Source organism: Musa acuminata, chromosome BXJ2-5, assembly GCF_036884655.1.
Source record: "Musa acuminata AAA Group cultivar baxijiao chromosome BXJ2-5, Cavendish_Baxijiao_AAA, whole genome shotgun sequence".
NCBI classification, from domain to species: Eukaryota; Viridiplantae; Streptophyta; class Magnoliopsida; order Zingiberales; family Musaceae; genus Musa; species Musa acuminata.
This window is the reverse complement of record NC_088342.1, coordinates 9,511,828-9,539,535: the sequence shown is the minus strand read 5'-3', so window position 1 is coordinate 9,539,535 and position 27,708 is coordinate 9,511,828. Positions and strand designations below refer to the sequence as shown.

Here is a 27,708-nt window from a genome sequence, read left to right as displayed (position 1 = left end):
TAGGTTGGCAATGATGCCGTGCAACTTTGTCAAGACCGTGGACCAGCTGAGTCCACAGCCCGGGATGTGACCGGTGAACTAAACCACAGCACCGGGTTTAGCTTTCTCATGCTGGTTTTCCACTGCCAGGTGACAAACAAGCGAAGCCAGTGGCTACCGTGATTAGGTGAGCATAATTACCTACTGCCTAAAGATCATGCATGTTGTTGCCTCCCTCTGGATTTATCTTTCGAGAAGGATACTTGATGGTGATGGGCCTGTGTTCATTCTACCTAAACATCACTGATGTTGTTCGTGTCAATGAGTGGCATAAACATGAGGCAGACAGTGGCAAAAGTTGCCTTGCCGGTGAGTGAAGCAATTATGATTGAAGCCAAGTTTTTGCTTGCATCAGAAGAATTCTACTGTTCTTGCTGTTTCTTGAACTGTGGCGACATCTACAAAAGGCTGGGTCTTGAGATCTTCTTGTTGAGCATCCACCGGGGAGGTGTTCTTTTGGTATGGTTCACAAGGGGTGCTCAGGAATTGCCTGTCCTGACTCTCCCTCTCTTCATGGGCACACCAAACGCAGCCGAGAATGGACCCCCGCCCATCATTGGGTTTGGTTTGTCCTTGAACTGGATCATCACCCGCTCTGCAACCTTCATGGTGTCCGCCACTGCACCAGATGCAGAACAGCGGCCGTGCTCCTTCCTCGCCCCACACGTACAATCCTTTTTGGACTGTGGGCACGAGAACTCTTCACGAGAACAGTGGAGAACAAGGGATGTATGAAGACGGTTGTTACAGCGGCGAAACCTCTTTACGTGCATGGAATCGTCCCACCGTTGAACGTCTTCTCTCGTCGATAGGTGAGGACGTAGCGATGCTTCTTTTCCTGGGTAGAAAGGAAGTCATCATCCAATTCCATGCAGAAGCGTCACGCCATGTCCCACCCAAATCCAAAGGTCTTCCGGGGGAGACGTTACCGCATTCATATGCTACGAAATTTCGCTTGGAAAAGTCTCCCCCTCTTCACATGCTTCCGAGCCCATTCTTCTATATAGAATTGTCTCGAGAAGTGATTGGATACAGTCTCACGCACTTCCGTCTCCCTCACCTCCTCTCTCTGCTCTTTCTCCTCCTCTGTTTCTCTGTTTGGGATCATTAAAGGTGACGCCTTGGGCGGTAGTTTGGCCGGAGAAGCCGCTAAAGGTGACGTGTGAGGGATGGCGGGAGCCACCAACCCTTATTCCGGCGTGTGGAAGCTGTACCAGCCATTTTGGAAGCGGACGAATCTGCTGCGCCTTGGCGTCGTGGCCATCCTCTGCTCCGCCTCCTATTTCCTGGGGATTTGGCAGCACGGGAGCGGCGCCACCTCCGTCACCTCCACCGTCGTCACGGCCGTCTCCTGCGACCGGAACCCGGCCGCCTCCCCCATCACCGGCCGCGCCGCGGCGCTCGACTTCGCCGTCCACCACGGGGCGGACCAGGCGGCGGCTGGGGCGCCGTCGGTCCGGGAGTTTCCGGCGTGCGACATCAAGTACTCGGAGTACACGCCGTGCGAGGACCGGGACCGGTCGCTGCGGTTCGACCGGGACCGGCTCATCTACCGGGAGCGGCACTGCCCTACGAAAGGGGAGCTCCTCAAGTGCCTAATCCCGGCCCCGCCGGGGTACAGGAACCCGTTCCCGTGGCCGGCGAGCCGGGAGACGGCGTGGTTCGCCAATGTTCCGCACAAGGAGCTCACGGTGGAGAAGGCGGTCCAGAATTGGATCCATGTCGACGGGGACAAGTTCCGGTTCCCCGGCGGCGGGACCATGTTCCCGAACGGCGCCGATGCGTACATCGACGACATCGACCGGCTTATTTCTCTAAGTGACGGGTCGATCCGGACCGCCGTCGACACCGGCTGCGGGGTGAGTGGTTCCTTCTATTCTCTACTTCCCCTGTTTATGCTCTTCCTTCTCGCTTTCCGGTTCTGGATGCCGGCGGGTCAACGCTGCTCCGGGCAATTATTGGATTTTGGGCATGGCGAGAGCAGAAAGATCTGTCTTTTTTTCGGCCATGATTCCCGGCGTCCTGTTGGCATTGGTTTTCGCCGTGGTAATGGAACAGGGATTACTGTTTCTTCCTGAAGAACACATGATCGTAGTTTCTCGAGATTAAATTCGATCAGGAAATCATGGGGTTATTTTGGACTTGTTTTTTTGCATTTAATTTCGGATCTGTGTCGGCCAATTAGATCGATTCATTATCTTGTTTGAGACTGGTAAACTCTGGCCAAAGTCAACTCTTGTTTCACCGTAAACTGGCGTTGAGGTCAACCCGGTGGCTTATGCTTGAATCGGTGGTGTAATTTGTACACTGGATTCGTTCACCTTCTTCATATCAAGAAGCTATGAGAGCTCTTTGGATCTTTCTTGATTGCCTATTGTTGGATCATGCCGAGTGCAGGTGGCGAGCTGGGGGGCGTACCTCCTCTCCCGCAACGTGCTAACGATGTCGTTCGCGCCGAGGGACTCCCACGAGGCACAAGTCCAATTCGCCCTCGAGCGCGGCGTCCCGGCCATGATCGGCGTGCTCGCCTCGATCCGCCTCCCCTACCCGTCGAGGGCCTTCGACATGGCCCATTGCTCAAGGTGCCTCATCCCCTGGCACCTCTACGGTACTCGAATTCTGCTGCTCCTTAGATTTGGTTCTGCTTCTTGGATCCGCCCTCAAACTGTTTGTCGTAATCACTGTGCGAAGATGGGCAGTACCTGATCGAGGTCGATCGTATTCTGAGGCCTGGCGGCTACTGGATCCTCTCTGGTCCGCCGGTTAACTGGAAGAAGCATTGGAAGGGGTGGGACAGAACACGGGAGGACTTGAACCATGAGCAATCAGCCATCGAAGCTGTTGCCAGGAGCCTGTGCTGGAACAAACTCAAGGAGAAAGGAGACATCGCGATCTGGCAGAAGCCTATCAATCATATCGGCTGCAAAGCTAATCGCAAGACGGTTAGATCACCCCAGTTCTGCCAATCACAGAATCCTGATACAGCTTGGTACGCTCTCGGACACGATTCACAGACAGCCAATCCAATGAAGTCTTATCTTTTCGGCTGATGATCTGCTATAAATTTTGTGGTGGTAGGTACACAAAGACGGAGAGTTGCATAACCCCCCTGCCCGAGGTGGTCAGAGTCGAAGAGATCTCCGGCGGAGAACTGAAGAAGTGGCCTGAAAGACTGACGGCGGTGCCGCCCAGGATCGCGCGTGGAAGCATCGATGGAGCTACACCTGAGGTGTTCCTGCAAGATACAGAGCTGTGGAAGAACAGGGTTGGGTACTACAAGACGGTGATCAACCAACTGGGGCAGAAGGGGAGGTACCGCAACCTGCTCGACATGAACGCCAAGTTTGGTGGCTTTGCTGCTGCGCTGATCGATGACCCCCTTTGGGTGATGAACATTGTGCCAACAGCAGCTGATGTTAACACTCTCGGAGTCATCTACGAGCGTGGATTGATTGGAACCTATCAGGACTGGCAAGTGACTCAATTCACATATCTGATACTGTTGGTGCCGGAATCTGCTCTAACTCACATATCCGTTCATGGCAGGTGTGAGGCAATGTCTACATATCCGAGGACGTATGATCTCCTTCATGCTGATTCAGTGTTCACTCTTTACAAGGACAGGTAAGAAGGATTTGATTCTGCATCATGTAGCTGCTCATGTTCGACTGACAAGCTGCCATTCTTCTACTTCAGATGTGAGATGGAGGACATTTTGTTGGAGATGGATAGGATCCTGAGACCCGAAGGCACGGTGATCATTAGGGATGATGTGGATGCCTTGGTCAAGATCAAGAGCATTGCAGATGGAATGAGATGGAACAGTCGAATCATGGATCACGAAGACGGCCCTCTCCAGAGGGAGAAGCTCCTTCTGGTGGTGAAGACATACTGGACAGCTCCTGGACCAAACCAAGAATAGGCTGCATAGCAGAGGACTATTAAGATCTTATTCTCTTGATTTCACTACTTTTTTTTGTTGTTGTTGTAGTTTGTTGTTGTAATTCATTCGATCCGAGCTGCCATTTTTCTTTTTTTTTCTTTTCGTCGTAGTTTGTTGTTGTAATTCATTCGATCCGAGCTGCCTCGATTCTCTTGGCACTTTCAATAGACATGATTATTATGATGCAAGAGGGGGGGTTGTATAAGAAATTTGTAATGTGAACCCTTACTGGTTTCTCATGTTGGTCCTTCACAGGTGAACTGGTTCTGCAGCTTCTCAACTTTTGTAAGTCTGCAGTAAGTACATGCTTTGATCTCTTTGTTTTCCTTGAGGTGATGGAAAGATGATTACTGTACTGTGTTCAGGTACTGCTAAATTCCATGTACCAGAGAGCTGTGACCTCCTCTGCCATGAACTTACCAACAACATCATCTTCCTCGGCACAAAGTTTTCATGAACATTTGTTGGTGTACGATCTTTCAGCTTTCACTTTCAACCTGAAGGCAAGCTATTCTGGTGATTCACACGGAGAGTGTTGTTTTCGTATAAGCAGTTCAATTTCACTGTTCAGGTGGGTCATGCAATGCCACACCTCTCCATCTGTAATGACTGGGCATTGGCTATGTAACCTGCAACAGCTTGATCTCTGTTTTCAGAACTGATATGATGGCCTCCTTGGCTGAACCCAGGAATTTAGTCTCAGTTCAGAAATAAAAGAACTAAATTGGTTCACAAGATTAGATGGATTTATAGTCGAGTTTGATTTGTCAACATGGTAGACTAACAAGATGGATAAACCGATACAGAAAATTTGCAGCCTCTCTGTTCATGGAAGGTTATCTTCCTTGATGTCAAGAGAGTTGGTAAATGCATGAGAGGGAGAGAGAGCTGCAGCTAAATAAGTATTATTTTTGGTGGGTGGGTGAGATTGCCAACTGATAGATCCCGGCGGGAGGGAGCAGAGATCCACCAAACCTGACGTCGACGTTTATTCGGATCAAGTGGATGAATTGTTGACCTTGAGAAGTGCATGCATGGCTGTAACGAAGTTGGGAAGCGTCCACCGACCATGGAATAAAAATGGAGCTTCTTGAAAGCTGCATCACTTCCAGCACTAGAAGTGGAAGCAGAGGTGTTTGCTTGGAAGATGGACTCTCCATGAACAGGGGATGCTCTGCTCTGCTCTATCCTAAATGAAATGAAACTACTTGTTTGGATTTCAGAAAAAATTGCATCTTGAAGTTTTCCAAGTAAAAAATAAAACATAAATACATTTTTGCAATGAAATATAGAAGCAAACAAAAAGGGAACCGTAAGAAGGGACCGGAGGCGATGGACGACGACGGCTGAAGGCGAGGGCCATCGTGGAGGATTTCGCCGTCGGATCTGTAGATCAGCGGGAGATGGGGGCGGCGGCTCTTCGTAGCTGGAAGCGCTCCTTGTACCTCGGCTCAACTGGGAATGATAGAACCCCATGGTGGGCTTGTGCATTACTTTTCCTGATCGCTTGAAATCGAAGGTATTTCCTTGCTCTTTATTATCTCTTCGTTGAATGCTAATCATCATTCTTGCTCGTTGCTGTTCTTGGAACCCTAATTCATCAGATGCTATCCTTGAAGTTAGAAATAAGTCATCGACAGCATCAACTTCTAGAGTTTCTTGGTTGATCTCCGTGCTAGGTGAGAGGCTCCACAGCTTTACTACAAACTTCTGCTTCATTTGCCCTCTTTTGTTGATCATAGCTTATTTAATTAGCTTTGTCAAATCTCAATGCATGTTTATTTACTTTCTGTCAAAGCATGTAGAAGAATATTTTGGAACTATTTTCAGGGCTACGACTATGAAATGCTATGGCACCAATGATCAAAATTGACCTTTCCAATAAAGTTTTTGGATTGCTGAATCGTGACATCAAAGCGTTTATATGATTGAATCATTCAAGATGGATTGTGTATCCACCCTGATATTTAACTGCATTTCACATATGTGCTATACAAGTGAGTTGGCTACATGTACTGCTTCCAATCTTTTGAGCCTTTCCTCTCTAGAAATTTGCAAACAATATCAAATTTAAAAAGCTTTTCTCTATTCAAGAATCTCTACTGCTTCCTGTAAAACATGTTTGAGTTCAGATGCACTTCCCTTGATGTATTTATGATTGACATACTACTCTATAGTGTAACTGCTTCAGTGAAAACTTGTGCTTGAAAGTGCTCTTTGACCTCCAAGTTAATTGTTGCTTGATGACTCATAAAATTATAAATTTTGCTTTGGTGGATGATAGTTTGCAATTTATTGAAATTTGAATTTTGCATTATTTCAGAACTTTCAAATTCATTCTAGCAACAGCAACATTCTATTGTGGTCACTAGGCCTCATCCCTGGAGTATCTTTAGAACATCAAAGCAAATGTATTGCTGGATATTCATTTGCATGATCATGTGTGTGTGCTGTATGCACAAATTATGTCACAAGGTCATCATTCAATATACAAATCCATTCATTTCTACTGATCTGTACACAGTGGCTGTACCTTTAAAATCAGAGTGGCTGGATTGGATGATTTAAAATCTTTGCATTTAAGGTCTATAAGAGAATCAGGTGTGATCTAGTATTAACCTTTTAAAACTATGAGGCTGGCAAACCACCAAATTTGAATGTTTTATTACTCCCTAGTTTAAATGGATTTTGTTGGTGACTAAAAATTGTAATGATGATAAGGCTAGAAGTGATGGTCAATGTTTAAGTATCTTTGAAATATATAATTATGGTGTTCAAGTTATCTTGTTGATAGTCTTATTGAGATGAGCTTTGTAATAGGCAAAAAAATTATTCATGGATAATTCAAAAGGTAAATGAGGATATGAAATCACTATTGTGATACTTTAGGGAATCCATTTTTTTCTATTAAGAAATGATAATAGAGTGAGTGTCAAACCTCCGTATAGAAAAGATTATGACAACTTGATTAGTCTCAGGAAAAGTGCCATGATGATGTATAATTCTTGATAGAACTTTTTGATTATGAGGTTCTAAGGCTTCAAATTTTTTGTGCGAGCATGGTTTATGATGCTGGTATGGTTGAAGAGTTATACAATCTGGAATAGGGTGCCCCAAGCGACGAAGGCAGTGGTAATATGTAAGATCATTAGTATTGCCCAATTGATGATGCCAAATTGGGTCTGGCACATTTCTATTGCCTGCTAGTTAATTAAAGCATGATCTTGTATGATGATGATGATCCCGATATCTTCCTATTTAGCATATAATTTTTTGCATGTGGTGTTTGCATCCCATGCTCAAGTTACAACTCTACAGTACGACCTCAGGAATCCTGCAATACGTGTCGATGTAACAATTTTGACCAGAACTTACGTACAACTCTTTGACGTGTTACAGGTCGTCCCCACATCTTTGACTCGTCAGCGGGCGAGACATGGATCAGCTGGTGAGCGATTGGCTCGTTTGAAGCTACCTAACCAATTATTGAAGACGCGGCCGCACCGCAGGTCTCGTCCTTCTCACGCCCACTGTCCTATATTCCTGTTCGGTGTAACACGGTCGCATGGTTGGTGGGATGCGTCCGCGAGAACCGACGCTCCATCCGCCTGCCACCTCATCCCTGCCCCACCGGGGTCCCCATCGATCGAGTCGAACTGACCGTCCGATCTTGCACGAGGCTTCAAATCTATCATTTGAGAGAGGGGAAACGAGTCTTCTCACACGTTGAACAGTTTTCCTGATCGTATGCCGACACACCGAACATTACTTCGAATTCAAAATGATTCGTGGGTCCGTCTTTCCATTGGTCAACAGCGTGCGGGTCCCATCCAAAGGATGAAAAGAACAAAGAGAATAACATAATGCCCACGATCTCGAAGGGCATAAAAGTAAAATAACCATACCGCAGAATGCCTAATTATTTGTTGTTGCTATATCAACCACAGCCATTAGTAAAAGAACCCTCTCGTTCACACGTGTCCTTTTCGATTTATTTTAGATTCAATTTCGCGCTCTTTTTTTTTTTTAAATAGAAGAATTAGATAAATGGACGTGTCGTAGGGGAGATGAGCTATTGAGTTAACGTGGGGAAGAGTCGAGGAGGAGCGGGGGAAAGAGGGCGGGAATGGGGAGAACCACGAGGTGGCTCCGTCGCCTTTTCGGCGGGAAGAAGGCGGATCCCGGCGGATACCCGGCGGAGGGCAGGCCGGCCAAGGACAAGAGGAGATGGGGCTTCGTGATGCCGTTCCGGGAGAAGGGGAGCAACCACCAGCACCGTCGGTGGCAGCACACGGCGGCGGCGGTCACGGAGGAGCGGAAGTACAGGGAGGCGGACGAGGAGGCGCAGAACAAGCGGGCGATCGCCGTCGCGGCGGCCACCGCGGCGGTGGCGGAGGCTGCCGTGGCAGCCGCGCAGGCCGCGGCAGCGGTCGTCCGGCTGACCAGCAGCGGGAGGGCTGCCGTGGGGTTCACCCCTGCTGCCGCCAGCAAGCGGGAGGAGAAGGCGGCGATCAAGATCCAGGCCGCTTTCCGGGGATATCTGGTTGGTAGTCTCCCCTTCTTTATCTCTTCAATTGCAGTCCAACTGTGTTTGTTGATGGCAATTCTATAAAATTACCTGGAAAAAAAATCGAAATTTTAAGGTCTAATCTGTTCCTCAACTCATTGAATCACCACCCGCTGTTACAAATTCGATTTTTATCATCTTTGTTCTTGAAAAGCTTAGTTTATGAATCGCTTCCCAGAAGACCTGCAAGATGTAATTCTACGCGACGGCAGTCGTTTAATCGCGTAATCGTCGTCCATTTGGGCACTCCGGGCAGCGCCAAAAGCATCGATTTGCGTGCTTTTCATCTGCCTTGGGTGGAGTGAGCTGGTTTGCGTGATTCGATCCCATCCTGTCACCTAAAATTTTCCATGTATCTCAGTCTGTAGTCGCTATCTCCCTTGTTGCCTTGAATGGAGAACTCTTTTGGCCTTCCGCTTCATCTATTTCATCGGTTCCCTGACTGTATAGGGAGGGATCCGTATCCTCTGTTCTATTTGGTTGTTGCAGTTTGCATTGGAAATGACTGCTTTTGTCTAGATTCTTTGATGCTGCTGCTTCTCCTCCTGCCTACTAGTTACCATTCGACCCATTAAACTTGAGAACCACATTTAGGACAATTTGGTTGGAATAGGTTCGATGGGGTTCAACTTCAATCTGGTTTCTTCTGCAAAGGAATCGGCTTCCTTTTTGTTCTTTAGAGAAATCTTGTGTTTGGTAAATTGACAAGTTGACGGTGTGAAGGCGAGGAAGGCCTTGAAGGCACTGAAAGGGCTGGTGAAGCTGCAAGCACTGGTCAGAGGCAACATCGTCAGGAAACAGGCCGCCGAGACGCTGCGATGCATGCAGGCGTTGGTGAGAGTCCAAGCTCGCGCCCGGGCGTGCCGCGTGCTCCGGTCGGAAAGGAGCAAGTTCGAGAAGGCCCCCGGCGAAGGCCATGCTGTAAGCGTAGATCTTGTTTACCCTACAAGCTTGCACCACAGGATGCACATCGATGGAATCATGCTATTCTCGTCTGCAGAGAACTGTTTGGAGGCCGGCGAGTGGTGATCGGGACCGAGCAAACACTGCGGGATGGAACTGGTTGGATCAGTGGGTGGAGGAACGGTACTGGGACGACCCAGAATCCGCGAGGAAGACGGGGGCTGGTGTTTCGGTGGACGATGAGAAGAATGCTAAGATCCTGGAAGTGGATCCTGGGAAGCCACAGTACCATCACAAGCGCCGGAACACGTACGTCCACTCCTCATCCTCCACGCTAACCTCTGATCAGAACAGCTATAGCTTCGTAACCCTGCCCGGCTCGCCGTCGATGGAATCCACCGGGGCCCAGCGGTCGTTTCCTGGACAGCAGTCTATGGTCCACCTGATGCTTCCATTCGAGGCCGGCGAGTACGGGGAGAGCCCGCAGTTCTGCTCTGCTTCGTCGCGACCTGGAAGCTCGAGGAAGGGGCCGTTCACGCCCTCGAAGAGCGAGTGCTCTCAGAGCCTGTGCTGTGGTTACTCGGACCACCCCAACTACATGGCGAACACCGAGTCTTCGAAGGCGAAGGTGCGGTCTCACAGCGCGCCCAAGCAGAGGCCAGACCGGCACGATCCTTGGGCGCCATTGGCTCAGAGGTCCTCTTCTCTGCACGCCAACTTCTCGATCAAGGCCTACCCGGGCTCCGGCCGGTTGGATAGGTCAGGGATGCCCGTTAGGATCTGATGAAATCTACCTCAGACAGCTCTGCTGTTCATATTCTAAGATCAAATTGGATAATCTGATCTCCAATGTAAGCTTTTGATTGCTTCTGTCTTGCTGTAATGTAGGATTCAGCGAAGTGAATCCATAATGTTTGGTGTTTAATCTCTCTCTTTTATATCAGTCTGATTCCAATGCTTACAGGTTTCAGAACTTGTTCTTCTTCGCTCGACATCTCCTTTGGATAGAAGTACTCTCTCCTGTATAGATGACAGAGTCTAATATAAATCACACCAGAGATGAAAAGTTATCGTCCCCTTGCGTTGCCATTACTTCATCTTTACCCATAAAACCGAAGAATGACTTTACATTGTTGTCAGCAGAATCTTTGCAAGAATTGGGAACGCAAGGTTTTCTGCTTTCCGGTAGGGAGACTTCTACCCTCACTGGTCTTCATCATACACGCCCTACCGTGAGACGGCTCTTCGCAGTAAGCGTGAGAATGAGATTGGATTCCTCTCCAAAAATGATCAGCAGGCGGTCATGCCTGGCACTAGATTCTCAAGTTGACACATCAGGAAGTGATTGATGTCTATTCCTTGCCTGTCCATTTCAATCGAGCCCGTCGGTGGTGCAGTGGCTAGCTTTTTGTTTGGTAAATTGCCCTTCTGATGAAAGAAATGGCGACTGAAGACTTAAGTCGTCCTTTTCTTTTGGATGGACGTTCAGGAAATCTTTTCGATTGGACATTGAGAAAGCTCTCTTATAAATTTCATCCACTTGGGGAGACTATCCGCACTTGTCGGAAGGTCAAACATAGCTTTCCATCACCAAAGCTCTTCTCAAAGGCTTTTTCTTTTTTTAATCTTAATTATTAATTCATTTCACGAAATCCATCGAAAATAAAACAAATAAAAATAATAGATTGGCGTCGCCCGGACTCGAACCGGAGACCTTCAGTGTGTTAGACTGACGTGATAACCAACTACACCACGACACCTTGTGGCAGTTTTTCCCATTAAAATATTATATATAAGACTATCGGATGACACACGACGCAACCAAATCAACAACCATTTCACAACAACCTTTCAAGTAGCAGCTGATACGGCCGTTACGTACACATAATTTTTTATAAGCATAAAGTTACTGGCAGCAAAATATTTTTTGGTCACAGAAATCGTTTCCTAGAATCCGCTACCGAAAACGAGTCGCGGAGCGCGACTCGCGCGTTTCAAATCATATAACAAGGGAAGCAGAAAAAAAGAATAGTAATAAAAGCGAAGACCACGAACCCAGCGTTTGACCGTCCGATCTCGATCAACCGAAAGGTGTACGGCCATGTTCGATGCCACGTGGGTTCGACCTCCAACCCCGTCGACCGCGAATTCTGATCTTAAAACAAAAGGCACAAAACAAAAAACAAAACCAAAGTACCACAGAGAGAGAGAGAGAGAGAGAGGAGGAAGGACAGGGAGGAGGAACTGGGTGTTGCATTCCGTTCCCCTCCCCCCCTTCGCTCTCTCTCGCTCTCTCTTCTTCTCTCGTCTTCCCGTCTCTTCTTTTTCTTCTTCCCAATCCAATGCGGATGGAGGAGAAGAGAGGGGAGGGGAGGAGCTCTCGTCGAGGCCGGTGATTAGGGTTTCGAGATCTCGGACGGCGGGCCGAAACATGCACATGATGCAGCGGCTGAAGAGCATTGCTTCGGGGCGGTCTTCGGTCTCGGATCCCGTGAGATTCCTAACTATCACAAATTTACTCCTATTTTCTCTTCTTGATTCCTCGGTGTGGTTGGTCCGGCTTACGTTCAGTTCGAATCTACTCATTCTTTCTTTTGAGTGCAATGATTAATGGGGATTCATCCATGTTGCTGGTGTTTTCTGGAAATCTTTAGCTCTGTTTGTTTTGGTGTAATTTAAAGTTTTTTTGTTGTTTATAGACGCCCAGAATGTTGCTAGTGATTTGCTGTTAGACAAAATAATTAGGGATAACCAACCAATTGCCACGAATGTCCAGATTGGCGAAGTTCACGTCATTAAAGTTGCTATTTGCCACAATGTAGCATTTCAATGATCATTCATTATAGGCATTACAACGTAATCCGATCACAAGTTTTACAAGCATAAAGTAATACATTTTTAACTTCTGGCACTTTGTTTGACATTTTCCTGTTGCAAATGATTCGCTCTCACTAAATGTTGAGGTCATTTAATTAACCTAGTCAGGCTGAAAAACAAAATGCCTTTGAGTTGGGGTTAGTGAAGTCTTAACAGTCCTGCGACCAAACCAAGCCATTTTCGATCATTATGGAACATGCCTGTTCTTCTATTTTTACCAGTTAGTCACAGATCTTTCCCTCTTATTCACAATCGAAGCTAGATAATCAAGACCAGAAGCTCATTTGACTTCTTACTGGGTTGGACTTGCTAAGTTGCCAAACATTTGGAGTGAAATTTTTTATTTGTTGGAACATTCTGTTGTACTTCTCTGTGGCCTTGTCATTGGTGGAGATAAGGCTCTGTTTGTGGGGTAAGGCTCCATTTCTTGCAACAACCAGGTAATATCGTCTTGAGGTTGCATATTGAGTTGAGCGAAAATGATCTAGCGGAGATGATTTCTATTGTTGAGCAAGAGTATGCCAAGTGAATTTCAATTAAGTGAACTTCTCTTTCTTGGATCCTTGACATATGGAATATAACTGGCTATATTTGGTCAAGCTATGTCTCAATTTGGTCATTTATGTGATCCTGATTCACTGAAACACAACTATCTCTGGACTTAAAGGTCACCGATGATCAATACAGTCTGAGCCTCCTTTTACTTCAAACATAACTATAGGCATTTTCTTCAAAATTAGTACTGCAATTGCAAATTATGCAAAGACACCCATGTTGCATGTATGCATCTCTTTTCCATATTATCTTTTTATTTTATTCTGTTCTGTTATTGTGAGACTATATTGTTTCATAAGGGTGGGGACTTAACGACCAAAAGAGCAAAGTTTGATCAAGAGGGAGGAGGAGAAATTCTTGTGGAGCAGCATATGGTTGATGATGTGGCTTCTACCGTGGATCTACATATATCTTCATCTCATTTGAATTTTGATGCAAGCACATTAACCACTGAACCTCCTGCGAGATTTGAAGGTGCAACCATGGATCAACTTCCGAGGGAAATGCATGGGATGACAATCCGAGATATTAAAACTGATGGCCACATTGAGACGGTTTGGATCTGTGTTTTGTTTTTCTTTAGAATATTCCTGCTATTTGTAAGTGAATTTTTTGGTTCATTTTAGTAATTCCAGTTCTTATTGTTCATACTACCCTTGCAGGAATTCGATGGGACAATGATTAATGGTAAAGGAACTATGACCGGACAGATTCTTGCAACAGTAATTGGTGGCCGGGATGGCCAGCCAAAACAGGTGCCTTTATGTTTCTGAAATTAAATTGGTCTACAAAATTGCTTCTTTCTTCCATTTAATGTCATTGTTCTCTAAGCTTAGTGGATGTTTATAGTCATGCTTCTTTTTGCTCAGTATTAAAGTTTGACTGTATGCTGCTGCTGGTACTAGTCATAAAAAAAAAACTTTATGCAATTATTTTTCTTTAATTTAAGCTTTCTATAATTTTTTGTTCCGTGACTTCTAACTAGCTTTTTGGCTTAGCATTTAGAAATTTATTCAATTCTTTTCCCTAGAGCATGGCTAAGTTTGTAGCTCTGTAATTCAGGACATGTCTCTACATTGACTTGTTTTATTTATATGTTCTTGAATGCTGTCGGGGTTGCATAATATCTAACTTTTTCTTGTTGATTGGATGGAACCAGAACTTAGTCAACTTAGTGACTTATTTACTGTGTGTCAGACAATCTCATATATGGCAGAACGTATTGTTGGCACTGGTTCATTTGGTGTAGTATTTCAGGTACTTCGGTCCTTCGGTTGGTAAAAACATAATATTTAATATTGTTCAATTGTAATTTACATTATCGTGGTCTCTCATTGCACTTTTCTGGTGCAGGCTAAATGCGTGGAAACAGGGGAAGCAGTTGCCATCAAGAAGGTTTTACAGGACAAGAGATACAAGAACAGGGAACTTCAGATTATGCTTTTACTTGACCATCCAAATGTAGTTCAGCTAAAGCACTATTTTTTTTCGACTACTGAGAAAGATGAGATCTACCTAAACCTTGTTCTTGAATATGTCTCTGAGACACTTCATCGCACCGTGAAGTACTATAGCCGGATGAACCAGCATGTACCTCTCACTTATGTTAAGTTGTATACATACCAGGTGAATATTGATATTTCAAACTTTGTTTCACGGTCACCACCATCTGCTAATAGTCCTTTCTTTACTAAAATAATTATTTTTTGTTTGATGGTGTAGATTTGTCGTGGACTTGCTTATATTCATCATGTTGCAGGGGTGTGCCATCGGGACATTAAGCCACAAAATTTGTTGGTGGGATTCTCATAATCTTTTTTTCTTTAAGATCCTTTGAGAAATTTCTTTTCTTCGTTAGATGCTAAAGCAATTTAGTGTTGATTTACCTCTTCTATGTGAAGATATAATGTTGTGATGTTGAAGATATAATATGATGGAATATGGAGGAACCATGATATATTAATCTTATACATGGGGATGAAATATCTGTGGCTAAGCCTCAACTTAGATCATAAATTCTTAGAATTATAATTATTTATTGAATGATTAGTTCATTGTTGTATTTGACAGTTAATCGAAGTATGCTGATTCCAAGATGTGATATGTTTCTTCGAAACTTGATATGTCTCTTTCTTTTTTTTTTTTCGTCGAATCTTCATTGACATTTTCTGTATAAAGTCAGTTAGGACAACTTAATGACTCTTTTTGAATGCTACCAACTCTATTGTTAGGAAACCACCTACTAGTTAATTTATGTAAGTTAAGAGTTCCAATGGGGGAAGGAAAGTAGCCAACCTGTTGATGTAGGCTGTCACATAATAGTGTTGCTCCACTCTGTGCAAATGAGATGCTGATATAGTGCTGGTATAGAATAAAGGCCAGGCCAGCAGTTGCAGGCATGTGATGGGTTGACATGTTATGGGCACAGCATGGTGCTTTGCACTTGAAATGCTTGATGGCAAGAATGATTTGTTTCGAGTAGTGAGGATGTGAAACTCAGAAACACTTATGGATGTTAATTTTGATGTCGTAATACTATTGTTGTTTTGTTGACTCATTTTGCAGGTCAATCCTCACACTCATCAATTAAAACTTTGTGATTTTGGCAGTGCCAAAAAGTTGGTAGGTCACATAAAATATGATTGATCATTTGATGAATTTGTTCTCATCTTTGACATCTAATGATCCAATTTCAGGTTCCAGGAGAACCTAATATATCATACATTTGCTCACGGTATTATAGGGCACCTGAGCTTATTTTTGGGGCTACAGAGTATACCACAGCTATTGACATGTGGTCTGTTGGTTGTGTGTTAACTGAGCTTCTCATAGGACAGGTAAACAGCATGGTGTTGTTAAACTCAAATGTATTTTATGAAGCAGTCTGGCATTGGATGATTCCATAGGTTTTTTTGTCCATCTAGGTACCACACATACGATAAAGAATTTACTGAATACTATCTTTTTAAGCTATATGTTGCTCGTTCTTGAAGAAAACAAATGACTTAACTTTGTGAAACTTCAAGTTTAATAGAGTACAGAGGAAGATCCTGAGCAGCATGGAGATTTAATGGATGAATGGTGTGGATGTAGATCTGATAACATGTTGTTTGACTGTAAACATGCTGTTCAGTTGTGTCTTGTTGAACCAATTGACATCAGGTATATCCTGCCAAATAAAAAGATAGGATTTTTCTATCATATATTATTGGCATCATCAATGCTTGTTAGTTGTGTTATAATTTAGATTAAGGAACTACAAAAAAGAAAACACCCTTAGGGTGCATTTGTACTTCTTGGAAAAAGGGAAATGACAAGATCAGATATATGGAGCAATCTTCATATTAAAGGCATAAATAGGGCAATGAGAAATAGCTTCTTGGGTTGTGAAGGTAAGGATATGTATATATTGGCGGGAGCCTTGAGCAAGATGCTACCCTTTTTTAGCCATATCCCCTAAAAGGTTAAATATATCATGGTAGTAGTTAATTAGTTTTTTTTTTTAATTTGAAAAAACCTTTCTGACATTCTTTTCCATTATTTCATCATCCATGATAATACCTTGTAGTTCATATTATGCTTCTATAGTTTCTTTGTTTTGTATCTTTTACGTAGATACCTTCTTACTGAAAATGTATCATCATTGTTTGGGCAGCCTTTATTTCCTGGGGAAAGTGGTGTTGATCAGCTGGTGGAAATCATTAAGGTCCTGTATCCATAGATGGTATTATGTGCATCTTGCTCCAGTAACATTTTATCCACTCAATCTTAATTCTATATGATTGTTGTTGCTGTGCAGATTTTAGGCACCCCAACACGAGAAGAAATCAAGTGTATGAATCCAAATTGCACAGAATTCAAATTCCCTCAGATCAAAGCTCATCCTTGGCACAAGGTTAGTCAAGGTAACATATGTTATTAGAAATCGTTTAATAGATACAAATGATTAAATCATAATGCCTTTGCAGCTTTTCCACAAGTGGATACCTCCTGAAGCAGTTGATCTTGTATCGAGGCTGCTTCAGTACTCGCCTAATTTGCGTTTTACATCTGTAAGTACTCTTGAACAAAGTAATTAGTGTTTTGCACTAAGTCTAGAGTTTGAATCTGTCTAGGGCTTGTGACTTTTTCTGCATTGTTCACATTCTAATCAATGATGAATGATGTTGCATTTATTTAGTCATCATTTTGCTTTTTTTTTTCATCGATGCTGCAGCTGGAGGCCTGTGCTCATCCATTCTTTGATGAGCTGAGAGACCCTAACACACGTTTGCCGAATGGAAACCCCCTTCCTCCTCTGTTCAGCTTCACAACTCAAGGTAGTGCCCTGCTTTCCTTTTCACTGGGTTCTTGGGGAAAGCTGTCCATAACTCATCCAAATATGTTTGCAGAGCTTGAAGTTGCTTCCCCTGAACTGGTACGACGCCTAATTCCTGAGCATGTGACGTGCAGTCGATGACCATAACATTAAATCTGCTGGTACTCTGAAGAACTCAAAAGTGGATCGCATGACATCTACAACATCCGTCGCATGTCTGTAGCCCTGAAGTGACTGACGATCGGACATCAATCTGATTCGTAGGAAGACAAACATATTTGAAGGAGATTTTTATTTTGCGGTAAGGCAGAAATCTGCCCACTTGTTTTTCCTATCGTTATGGAGAACCTCGAGAATTTTTTAGTACATTTCAAGGAGGCTTCAGGGCATCGCAGGAGAAGCATTAGTTTCTCAGAGATATATGTTTGTACCATGTGATGGATGATGATAAATCACTTACCAGTTGTTGTAGATTCACATTATGAGGTTAATTCAAGTATTGCCGAAATTTCATTGTATGCAGTGTTTGATGATCTAAATGTGCTTTGACACAGCTTATTGTTTGTTGTTATATTTCTCTTTTGTCGCAAAATCAGACATTATAAGGGTCTCTAAGTTAAAAAAATATATATATTAGGCAAAATTACACCGATAAATTTTCCTCTAAAGTTAATCATTTTATAATTTATCCTCCTACATTTAAGTTTAGCTATATTTTGCTACGATACTAAAATTTTTTAGTTAATTGTTGGCACAATGATGTCAAAACTCTAATTGACATGTAGAAAACATATATTTGAGAATGAGAAGGATATTTTAGATTTTATTAATTGAAATCTGATTCGCCGTGAAGTTTATAACGGAATCGTTAAGTTAGAACATAGTAATTATTGAGCTTTATTCTGCTAAGCGTACCGCGTAGCGCGGTGACCAAACTCCGACGGAAGGACGGTGTCCGGACTTTTTGGTGCTCTTACCGTCTTCAACTCGGGCGTCGAAGTGCCCCGAAAAAAATTATATCGGTCCATAATCGTCCAAAGTTCACCAACTTACTCTCACGCGCGGTGACCAGACTCCATCCTTGCAATGGAAGGTGCCTGGAATTTAGCTACTCTTGTCGTTTATTATCGGGCGATAAAAGTGGCCCAAAACACATCATATCGGATCATAATCGTCCAAAATTCACGGTCTTATCCACATCGTACGTTGTTACCGTAATCCAATAATTAAAAGAGCGATTCATAGATGACAGCGATTTAGTGTTTTCTTGGGCTGCAGGCAATAATACAACGGTGTTCTTCGAGACTACATGTTTTATAAAACATTCGTTTCCTGAAACATCATCATCAGAAACGTTTTTTTTATTTTTTACCGAAACGTTCTTCTCCACTTAGCTGCTGCTGCCACTACTCGAGGTTGGTGTGACGGGACCGGAGTTGGGCGGGAGTCTGCTTCAGTGCATCCGTCAGCCGCAGCACCGCCATCTCGAACAGCACGTACATCGCCCCCTCGTACAAGCTCCCCATCGGCAACCTCACCGCCTGTGACGGACCACCGCCCGCCTCCTCATCGTCCGCCATGGTCTGGGCAGGGATGTAGGCCACGGCGTCGGCGCACCGGCTCGCGCCGCTCCCGGAGCCCGGGCGCGCGGTGAGAAGGACCACACGGGCGCCGGCCGACTTGGCGACGCCGCAGATGGCGTCAACGGTGGAGAAGCCGCCGGGGCCGGCGGACGCGAGGAGGAGGTCGCCGGGGGAGATGGGTGGGGTGGTGACGTCGCCGACGACGTGGGCGGGGAGGCCGAGGTGGAAGAGGCGCATGCAGAGGGCCTTCATCATCAGCCCCTCGCGGCCCACCCCGTGAACGAAGACCCTCCCGTTGGCGGCGGCGGTGGCAGAGACCTCAGCCACCAGAACGTCGAGCGCTGGTGGAAGGGGCGGAGGGGGGGAGGAGAAGACGGATCGGATCTGGTCGCAGATCTGGGCCGCCATGGCGGCAGCGGAGGTGTGGCCGTCGCCGCTCATACCTTATCCTCGCAACCCCAAAAAGGACTCTTCTTTCGCCACAAACGGCGATTGTACGTTATTAATCTTCTTCCTTCGTTGAGTGATCTCCTTAGTTCTTAATGGAAATTTCAACTAATGTTATTATCCTATAAAATTTAATACGATTGTAATAATATTAGAAGCGTTTTAGATTTTAAAATTAATTTGAACTTGATAGGAGTACATCATTAATTAATCATCATTTCACATGTATCTAAGGCGAAAAGAGAAAATGAAAATCACTTGCCACACGACTAGCTAGCTAACGTGAACAAGGGTCCAACGATTATGAACTATCCACTCTTACTTCACCTGGATAAAAAGTTAAGAAAAAGTTATTGGAGACAATTAGAGATTACCTCTTATATAATATTTTATAAAATATTTTATCCTTTTCAATACAAAGAAAGAAAGGATTATCGTTTTTTATCACTGAATTTACACTCATATACCTTGAGTTATTAATTTGGATGTCAAAAAGATTGGATCAGAAAAGCTCTCGACCTCAATCTTTGTGTGTGTGGCACCTCGTGAGTTAGGTGTTTTCACCTTCGAAACACCTCAGGCAACTTCTTTCTTCAATATTTTTATCACTAGTAGAAAGATCGAATGTCGTAGAAACGTTCGCTTGTCGACCCTCTCAATAAATGCTTGAGCGAGGTAGTTTTGCTCTCGACCCATAATACTTTCATTCAAGAGGGGAAGTAACCATTTATTTATTTTTATATATGGACGCATCCACCTTAGGGTTGTCATTCACCCAAAAAATATAGGAGGAATCATTTCTAATGAACTTCTGCCTCCTGTCGTTAGAGACATTCGATGGTAGTGCCAACCCGATAGAATACATTGCAGCCTTCCGTGCCCAAAAAATGTATGATATTTCGAATGCCCTAATGTGTCATACCTTTCCAATCATATTAAAAGGCCTAGCATAAGAATAGTACGCCTACTTGGAGTTGCTTTCCATGATACTTTAAAAAGCCAGCATGAGTCATGTAAGTGGCCGAAGTGTAGTACCCTAAGATCACTACGACGAAGGAGAAATGAATAACTCGAGTTATCTCGCCTAAGGTTCGAACTGACTCTCCTGAATATAATCAGAACTATAATTTTTCTACAGATAAAAGAGAAGGGGTTCTTAAAAGACTCTCACCCATGAAGACTCTGATAGTGAAAAGAGATATGTCCAAATATTATTAGTTCCGCCAAGATTACGACCATGACACTGAAGATTATTGTAACTTAAAAAAGTAGATCGAAGAACTCAAACATCAGAAACACCTTGGGTGATTCATTCGTAAGCACCGAGAATCTTCACCTCGACCTCAGGGATTAGTGGAGAGACAGATTGATGTCATCATTGGTGAATCCACTTTAGGGGGAGATAACTCTTCGGGTTGTAAAGCATATGCCTAAGCTACCATTGTGAAGCACTTAAGGACAGAGGGTGACCTGGTGATAGCCTTCAAGGAGGAAGAGATAAAGTGCCTTGACCCAAATAATAATGATACCTTGATAGTATCTATAAGGATAATCAATGCTCGTGTGATCAGGGTTATGATTAATACAAATAATTCTGCCAATATTATTTACTTTGATCTTTTTCAAAAATTTAAACTCTCAACTAATGATCATACCTTAACGACTTCTTCACACACATAATTCACTAACGACTCTGTCTTCGCTCACAGGACCGTGAACCTATACTAAAATAATACTGGCTAAATTTATGATGATAGATATCTCTTTAACATATAACATAATCATAGGTCGATCCATATTGAACAGACTGATAACGATATCGATCAATCATATGATTATAAAATTTGCAACGAGAATCAAACATAAAAGAGATAAGAGTAATCTAAGAGAGTCCTATTAATACTATCTTACAACAACGATATCTCCCTACTAAAAAAGCCTAATATGAGATACCATTTATGGGCTTTCGAGTGGGGTCACCGACTAAAGCCCAATATGAGATTTCGTTAAATCCGTTTCACCTCACTGACTAAAGCATCCTTAGACAAAATCAGACATGATCGAGTTGTCAAAAAACCGGACATTACTTCTTAAAAAAAAGACAAATGCAACTTTTTTTTGGAGAAGGAGGTGTTGACATCGTAACTTAAAATCACCAAAAACATCCCGAACATTTCCCCGAGTCATGACCTGAACATCGGAAGCCCGGGCGGGCAGTGAGGAGGACGGACCACTCGGGCAGTGACGCCGCAGATGGCGTCGACGGTGGACAGGCCGCCGGGGCCGGAGGAGGCGAGGAGGAGGTCGCCGGGGGCGATGGGCGGGGAGGCCAAGGTGGAAGAGGCGCATGCAAAGGGCCTTCATCATCAGCCCCTCGCGTCCCACCCCGTGGACGAAGACCCGATGTTTCGCTACGACCGGGCAGATATGCTTGCTTAAAGTGAAGGTCGTAAAAGGTCCATCAACCGCTAACCGAGTCTAATTGGGTTTGGCTTCCCGATGGGTTCGATATGGGTCGAGTCATAGACAGCTCAATGAATTACTGATAACACTGTGTCCCAAATCTTGGAGTGTAACAACTTTAAATAAATTGATCTTGGAGAAAGAATCCATTTTATTGTTTCTCTATTCTCGTAATACTTAATCAAAGATTACGAAAAGAAAATTAGTACGTCACTTCCACTTCACAATCCTACACCGGATGGCATTCTATGCACGGGCTAGTGATTTAATTGGAGTCTCCCCACGCGTAGGTTCACAGAGCAGTACAAAAGGTAAAGCTGTAGTTTAGAGTGATTACTTTGGTGATTGATTAAAAAGAGAAAGCCAACTTTTTGGATAAACAATGATCAAATATTTGGCAACTCCTAATTGGAAAATTTGTGACTAAAATTTAACTATAATTGGCTGAGATTAGGTCTGAATAATTCCAAAATATAAGTTTATTAGAGTCTTGGGAATGGCTGGCTGGTGAAGAAACAGCGAAAACTAAAGGAGCTTCAACTCAGGTTTGCTAACTGTCTTCTTACCAAAATCTAACCTGAGCTAAATATTTACATTTGACGTTATCAAGAAACAGAAGGTGGTGGGTACTTGTCAAAAGATAATCCATCGATTGTCCATCATATCTGATCCATCAAGGTCGAGGCCTGTAGCCATAAGGATTCTTGATTGCCCAATTCCATTGGTCTCTGCACATCTCCTCTATGCCATATCTCGCTCTGAAATAGGTGTAAGATACCAACACATCAGCCTTGTGGAGAAACAAAATGTTAATCTAATTCCATGACACTACGGATGTATCAACAACTATAATACTTTTTAACTATGAAAACAGATGAATTATTCAGACTAGTATTTGACAAATCTAAAAGGTGAAACAACAAGAGTCACCACCAATGTATAAAAAAGGTACTTACTTCCAGCCTAGCTCTGTCTGAGCTTTCTCTGTAGAAGCATAGACGGCTGTAGCATCGCCGAGCCTCCTGGGGCATAACTTGATGGGGATTTTCTGAAATATTATGTGGAAACCAATCAATATCTTATCTGACCAGTCTATGATCATGATGAAATTAAAAGTCATCCTAACCTTGTCAACTACTTTTTCAAATGCATTGACCATTTCAAGGACAGATGTGCCAAGCCCAGTTCCCAAATTGTATGCAACACAACCTGAAAAAGATAAAGAGTCAATTTGATGCTTGATAAAACGTTGTGGATTAAATATCACATGATACTGCATGAGGAAGTAGATGTATACCGATGTTTTCTGCTGTAGTTACTTTGTAAAGAGCTGCTATATGACCATCAGCCAAGTCCATGACATGTATATAATCTCGAATCTGACCCGCAAAAGGAAAGAGGTTGATGTCACTGCTTTGAGAATTCCAATTTTCTTATTCTACATGGTTTACATGCGTAAAGAAATTAGTTGCACAAACACAGCAGAGTATTTACCGCACTACCATCCTTGGTCGGATAATCATAGCCATACACATTCAACACAGGTAACCTGCCAACAGCAACTTGCTGAATATAAGGCATAAGATTGTTTGGAATGCCCTTGGGATCTTCACCAATTAAACCACTTTCATGAGCACCGACGGGATTGAAGTATCTTAGAAGTATAATTCTCCATTCTGGATCAGCCTTTTGAATATCATGGGCTATGTCTTCCAGAAAAAGCTGATAAAAAAGAACTAAGTTAGGATCTGAATAAGTGTTTTAAAAACCTACATTAGAGTACATATTACAATAAATTTGTGGGACTTCTTATATATACACATGCATGAATTGTTTCAGAATTCGTAAACTAAAAAATGGAACTTACCTTAGTTCGACCATATGGATTCATCGCCTTTAGCTTAAAGTCTTCGACACATGGAATTTTTTCAGGTTGCCCATAGACAGTAGCAGATGAGGAAAAGACCATCTTCATTTACAAAAAAATAACTTACAAAAGCTTAGAAGAAGCTCAAGAAACCAAGTCAATAATGTTTTCTATTCAAATGAAAAGGATAATAATTATATTGACTATTTGTATATATCTTAAAGTTTTGTGTGCCATTCTCATTTGATATGCTGTTGGCCACACTACAGGCTGATAGCATGACTTGTGCCGATATCCAACTATATGATTGCTGAATATTGTTTTATACACATGTTGAACCTATTAAACCTATACTTGCAAATTAAGGATAGAACATATTAGAACTGGGCAATCTACTATTAGGAAAGAAAATGGAGAAAAATGAACCTAGAATGATATATATGACGAATGAGAAAATGAAACTTATGCTGCCACAATAAGCCCCTAGCTAAAAAATCTTCGGATGTTCGGATGTTCACTTCATAATATTGTCATCCTTAATATTTGAATGCCCACCATATTGCACAAAGCAAAACTTCTGCCCCTTAAAAGTGAAAGGAAGATCCAGAGAACAAATCACAACTCTTTCTAATTCCTACAATAAATCATCAATAATCTCAATAGTTTGCAACATACACTGTATGATCCTATCCAAGGCTCAAATCTTTGGTACCTTGTAAGAAAAAAGATCTCGTTTGTACTGTTTAGGGTGGCACCAAATGCTTTATGATCCTAGCCAAGACGCAGATCTTTGGTATCTCATAAGAAAAGATCTTGGTGTTTGCTGTTTATGGTGATATAAGAGCAAACATGACATTTGGATTTATAAAAGATCAATGATTATGTAACTACAGTTTTAATCTCTTAGAGCTCACTTCAAATAATTAATATAGAAGGTTTTCTCATGAAAACATTGATTAAATCATTAAAATAAACTTGATTGATTTTGTCATTGCTGATTGACTTATGATTTGGAGCTTTGTGATTATTCAGATCATAATTGCCTAGTTCACTTTCTAGAAGGCAATTTGTGTATAAAATTAAACATAATTGAAAATACTAATTGGTAAATCAATGAAATTCTGAAATGACCACATATGTTCAAAGTCAATAATATCTGGAAAGCATAACTCGGTGAATGCAATTCAATATGGTAGTTCCCTATATTAGCAATAGTGTGTCTTGCAGTATGTAAAATATGATTACTTCTTAGAGAAAAACTGTCAAGTAAACTGCAAGAACAAACCTTCTTACAACCATATTTACCCATAAATTCAAACAAATTTAGGGTGCCAATCAAATTGTTGTTATAGTAAAGACTGGGCTTTGCAACGCTCTCACCGACTGCCTTTAGCCCCGCAAAATGAATTACTGCATCATAACTACACATGAAAATACAAAGCATGTTATGTTGGTCTGAATGTCCCAAAAATTAAAAAACAATAAGATAGAACACTTAAATAAAAGGATATCATAGCTTTTTGTCAAATTGATATAGAGCATGTCAATCACTATTTCCACTGATTTCATGTGAGTAGCATCAGACAGAATTTCCACTCGAATGTGATAAGATATGGCAAGAAAGGGACTTGTAGTAGAAATTAGTTCTGATGGGTTACTGTATATGTATTTTAAAATTACTAGAATGTTTACTTTTGGAAAAATAGAGTTACATGAAAAGCTCTCTCGCTTGAAAATTTAAATTTGTGTTTATAGCTTGTGAGTGTGTGACCCAAGACATGGATGGATATCAAACGATAAATTATTTTGGTCAATGATAGAATCAACAAAGCCCCGAACATACATGAATCTAGGATAGAATTTCACTTAGGCCTTAGTAGGGGTACAACTCGGAGAGGCTGCACAATCCCAACCCAGGCTTTCAACTTGGAAAGTTCATGCAAGACTGTTTTAGGTTGTGCTGCTGATTGATTTTCACAGTCAAGTGGCCAGGCAGAACTACTCGTGGGCCTTTGTTCCTAGGATCAAGTTAGGCGTCCTAATGATTTGTTGTAGGCAAACTGTTTTCTTTTTTATATTGGTGAATGTGTCTAATGTTTAAGCTGAGTGATATCATTCTAATCTCGAGTGAGCATGTCTGCTGTCTCTAATTTTCCAAAATCAAAATACGGTTAACAATCCGCACCTTCTTTCCTATCCTAAACCTAACGTAATATCCGCCTTTGCATGTAGGAGAAGACAATGAATATAAAGCTTTGGCATTCCGATATTTCAGATAATCACAATTTCAGGTGTCGAATATTTTCAATGAAATTTGGCATTGACAATGCAGTAAGTATAATTTAAGCAAACGATTAGCTGACGAAAATAAAAATTTGGTCACCAGAAAGAGTGGAAAGATCTTGCCTCGACTTAGAGAAAACCTCCTCCAGGTCGTCTTTGCTCCGGATATCTCCCTGCCAGGAAAGAAAAAGAATCCAATCAGAAACACGATCCAGTAACAATTCCTGAACCCATAGTACAGAAACCGGTGAAAAGGAAAGGACAAGGGGATCACCAGATGGAAACGGAGGTTTTGGGAGAGGTGGGGGCCGGCCAGGACGCGGACGCGGTGGACAGCCTCCTCGAGGGAGTTGTCGAGGTTGTCGATGATCGAGACGAAGAATCCCTCCTTGAGAAGCTGCAGCACGGTATGGCTGCCGATGAAGCCCGCCCCACCCGTCACCAGGACGCTCCCCTTAATCTTCCCCTCCGACCCCATTGATGCAGAGAGGAACGCACACACAAAGAGAGAGAGAGACAGAGAGAGAGAGGGGTTTGAGAAGGCTTATGCTAAAGGAGAGAAGAAGAAGCGGGGGTGGAGAACGTTCTCGGTGAAGTCGTTAATACAGACGGGCCCCACTCACGCAGAAAAGAAGGGAGAGAAATAGAAGCGATATTAAAGGTTGAGAATAATATGGAAAAAATCTCGATAACCGGGATTTGGAAGAAAGAAATCTTTAACTGCTTCTCCTATCCGACTGCAAAGTCTTTTGTGAAATAATCGCGGATGGTTTGACTGTGTGATAGACACGCACTACAGTTTTACTATGCAACTTTGGATCTTATCAGAATAATGCGATACACTGTTCCAGATCATACGGATAAATAAATGTCGATCATTTCATCCCAACCAGGATCCTTAGTATTCCTATTATTTACTTCACTATTGTTACCTCCTTGCCATCAGTTTCGGGCTCTCATTCTTATTGGCGATTCAGCACACCAAAGTCTTGCTCCTACAAACCAACACTAATTGATTTTGTCTATCCATGGCCAAAAAAACCAGTATCCTTTTTGATAGCTTGAGGATTTAAGAGCTATGCTGTTTATCTGTAAATATTAATTCAAATTTGAGGCTAACGGTTACAAGAGAATTTAATCCATATATGAAACTTCCAAGCAGTAATACGTAATCAGAAATAGGTGGCCATTGCTTCCACCAAGGGAACGTGTGAAGGCACCTAATATTGTCTGATAAGTAGCGAACCAAACAATAAGCGGCTCAATAGAAAGTTTGTGGCTAAATTGAACTCTAAAGTCGGTGACAAGAGTTGATTAAAGAAATTAAGAGGGAGAAATGCATGATTCTTTGCGGGCTCGATGACTTCTGCGAGAACTCTCTTCTTTGGTAGTTACGAACTCAACGTGACATGCATGACCATATGATGGATTGTTCGTATACAATAGCACGCCTGCCGGAAAAAGAATATCCCAAAACCCCATGAATATGGAATTCGGCATTTAATTTTTCACTTTCATTTGGATGATTGTGGTAAAATGAAGGGGAAAATGACACATATCTGATGTATATTTTTTAGTTATCTGCTACAGAAGTCCTCAACCCACCAAATTGGGTTCGAAAACATGATACTTTCCATAATTCTTAACACTTAATCTATAAATTCTTCTACATTATTACAATTTCATTCTTTCTAACAATTAACGAGTTTATATTCTCTTCTTCTACGATGTAGCTCACTATCATATTTATCAATATCAAGAACTATCGGTTAATTATATATTTTTTTATAATTAATCTAATTTAGTATCATAATCTTTATATTTTTAAAAGTTACACTAGGATTTTTATACAAAGTAAAACAT

The 27,708-nt window shown here is 42.6% G+C and overlaps 5 protein-coding genes, 1 long non-coding RNA gene and 1 other non-coding gene across 8 annotated transcripts; 4 read left to right on the top strand and 3 right to left on the bottom strand.

The window, feature by feature from the left end:
• The first annotated feature begins 790 nt into the window (after positions 1 to 790).
• On the top strand, positions 791 to 4,221 carry LOC103984876 (probable methyltransferase PMT15). The gene is made up of 6 exons (XM_009402442.3): positions 791 to 1,898; positions 2,437 to 2,647; positions 2,731 to 3,028; positions 3,118 to 3,510; positions 3,586 to 3,663; positions 3,736 to 4,221. The coding sequence occupies exons 1-6, from the start codon at positions 1,209 to 1,211 to the stop codon at positions 3,959 to 3,961; spliced, it is 1,896 nt and encodes a 631-aa protein (XP_009400717.2). The 5' UTR covers positions 791 to 1,208; the 3' UTR covers positions 3,962 to 4,221.
• Positions 4,222 to 4,852: 631 nt separating this feature from the next.
• On the top strand, positions 4,853 to 6,078 carry LOC135612412 (uncharacterized). The gene is made up of 2 exons (XR_010486961.1): positions 4,853 to 5,661; positions 5,813 to 6,078. It is a non-coding gene; the product is annotated as an uncharacterized LOC135612412 (long non-coding RNA).
• Positions 6,079 to 8,066: 1,988 nt separating this feature from the next.
• LOC103984875 (protein IQ-DOMAIN 24) lies at positions 8,067 to 10,410 on the top strand. Its single transcript, XM_018826506.2, has 3 exons — positions 8,067 to 8,525; positions 9,273 to 9,470; positions 9,550 to 10,410. Exons 1-3 carry the CDS (start codon positions 8,109 to 8,111, stop codon positions 10,234 to 10,236), a joined length of 1,302 nt encoding a protein of 433 aa, XP_018682051.2. The 5' UTR covers positions 8,067 to 8,108; the 3' UTR covers positions 10,237 to 10,410.
• Positions 10,411 to 11,138: 728 nt separating this feature from the next.
• Positions 11,139 to 11,212, bottom strand: TRNAV-AAC (transfer RNA valine (anticodon AAC)). Its single transcript has one exon. It is a non-coding gene; the product is annotated as a tRNA-Val (tRNA).
• A 468-nt stretch (positions 11,213 to 11,680) lies between these two features.
• On the top strand, positions 11,681 to 17,720 carry LOC135612411 (shaggy-related protein kinase eta-like). Of its 2 annotated transcripts, XM_065108689.1 has the most exons (13): positions 11,681 to 11,943; positions 13,184 to 13,438; positions 13,547 to 13,639; positions 14,082 to 14,141; positions 14,238 to 14,510; positions 14,607 to 14,681; positions 15,450 to 15,506; positions 15,581 to 15,721; positions 16,540 to 16,590; positions 16,684 to 16,779; positions 16,853 to 16,936; positions 17,101 to 17,203; positions 17,276 to 17,720. In XM_065108689.1, the coding sequence occupies exons 1-13, from the start codon at positions 11,884 to 11,886 to the stop codon at positions 17,341 to 17,343; spliced, it is 1,416 nt and encodes a 471-aa protein (XP_064964761.1). In that variant the 5' UTR covers positions 11,681 to 11,883; the 3' UTR covers positions 17,344 to 17,720. The 2 variants fall into 2 exon arrangements, with proteins under 2 accessions (XP_064964761.1, XP_064964762.1); XM_065108690.1 differs by lacking the exons at positions 15,450 to 15,506; positions 15,581 to 15,721 and having other exon boundaries at positions 11,735 to 11,943; positions 17,276 to 17,490.
• A 705-nt stretch (positions 17,721 to 18,425) lies between these two features.
• Positions 18,426 to 19,299, bottom strand: LOC103984873 (uncharacterized). Its single transcript, XM_009402439.3, has one exon. The coding sequence runs from the start codon at positions 19,224 to 19,226 to the stop codon at positions 18,609 to 18,611; it is 618 nt and encodes a 205-aa protein (XP_009400714.1). The 5' UTR covers positions 19,227 to 19,299; the 3' UTR covers positions 18,426 to 18,608.
• A 2,941-nt stretch (positions 19,300 to 22,240) lies between these two features.
• Positions 22,241 to 26,415, bottom strand: LOC103984872 (bifunctional UDP-glucose 4-epimerase and UDP-xylose 4-epimerase 1-like). The gene is made up of 9 exons (XM_009402437.3): positions 26,120 to 26,415; positions 25,969 to 26,018; positions 24,848 to 24,983; positions 23,563 to 23,664; positions 23,190 to 23,417; positions 22,993 to 23,074; positions 22,822 to 22,904; positions 22,652 to 22,743; positions 22,241 to 22,453 (listed from the first exon to the last, which is right to left on the bottom strand). Exons 1-9 carry the CDS (start codon positions 26,321 to 26,323, stop codon positions 22,369 to 22,371), a joined length of 1,062 nt encoding a protein of 353 aa, XP_009400712.2. The 5' UTR covers positions 26,324 to 26,415; the 3' UTR covers positions 22,241 to 22,368.
• Between the last annotated feature and the right edge of the window lie 1,293 nt (positions 26,416 to 27,708).

Coding starts and splice junctions, on each gene's coding strand:
- LOC103984872 (XM_009402437.3), bottom strand. CDS start 26,323: ATGGGGTCGGAGGGGAAGATTAAGGGGAGCGTCCTGGTGACGGGTGGG. Junction 24,984..25,968: donor GAGGTTTTCTCTAAGTCGAG/GCAAGATCTTTC, acceptor TTTCATGTGTAG/TTATGATGCAGTAATTCATT. Junction 23,665..24,847: donor GTAAATATGGTTGTAAGAAG/GTTTGTTCTTGC, acceptor TTGTAAATGAAG/ATGGTCTTTTCCTCATCTGC.
- LOC103984875 (XM_018826506.2), top strand. CDS start 8,109: ATGGGGAGAACCACGAGGTGGCTCCGTCGCCTTTTCGGCGGGAAGAAG. Junction 8,526..9,272: donor CCGCTTTCCGGGGATATCTG/GTTGGTAGTCTC, acceptor GACGGTGTGAAG/GCGAGGAAGGCCTTGAAGGC. Junction 9,471..9,549: donor CCCCCGGCGAAGGCCATGCT/GTAAGCGTAGAT, acceptor TCTCGTCTGCAG/AGAACTGTTTGGAGGCCGGC.
- LOC103984876 (XM_009402442.3), top strand. CDS start 1,209: ATGGCGGGAGCCACCAACCCTTATTCCGGCGTGTGGAAGCTGTACCAG. Junction 3,029..3,117: donor CAGAATCCTGATACAGCTTG/GTACGCTCTCGG, acceptor TTGTGGTGGTAG/GTACACAAAGACGGAGAGTT. Junction 3,664..3,735: donor TTCACTCTTTACAAGGACAG/GTAAGAAGGATT, acceptor CTTCTACTTCAG/ATGTGAGATGGAGGACATTT.
- LOC135612411 (XM_065108689.1), top strand. CDS start 11,884: ATGCACATGATGCAGCGGCTGAAGAGCATTGCTTCGGGGCGGTCTTCG. Junction 13,640..14,081: donor GGGATGGCCAGCCAAAACAG/GTGCCTTTATGT, acceptor ACTGTGTGTCAG/ACAATCTCATATATGGCAGA. Junction 14,142..14,237: donor CATTTGGTGTAGTATTTCAG/GTACTTCGGTCC, acceptor TTTCTGGTGCAG/GCTAAATGCGTGGAAACAGG.
- LOC103984873 (XM_009402439.3), bottom strand. CDS start 19,226: ATGAGCGGCGACGGCCACACCTCCGCTGCCGCCATGGCGGCCCAGATC.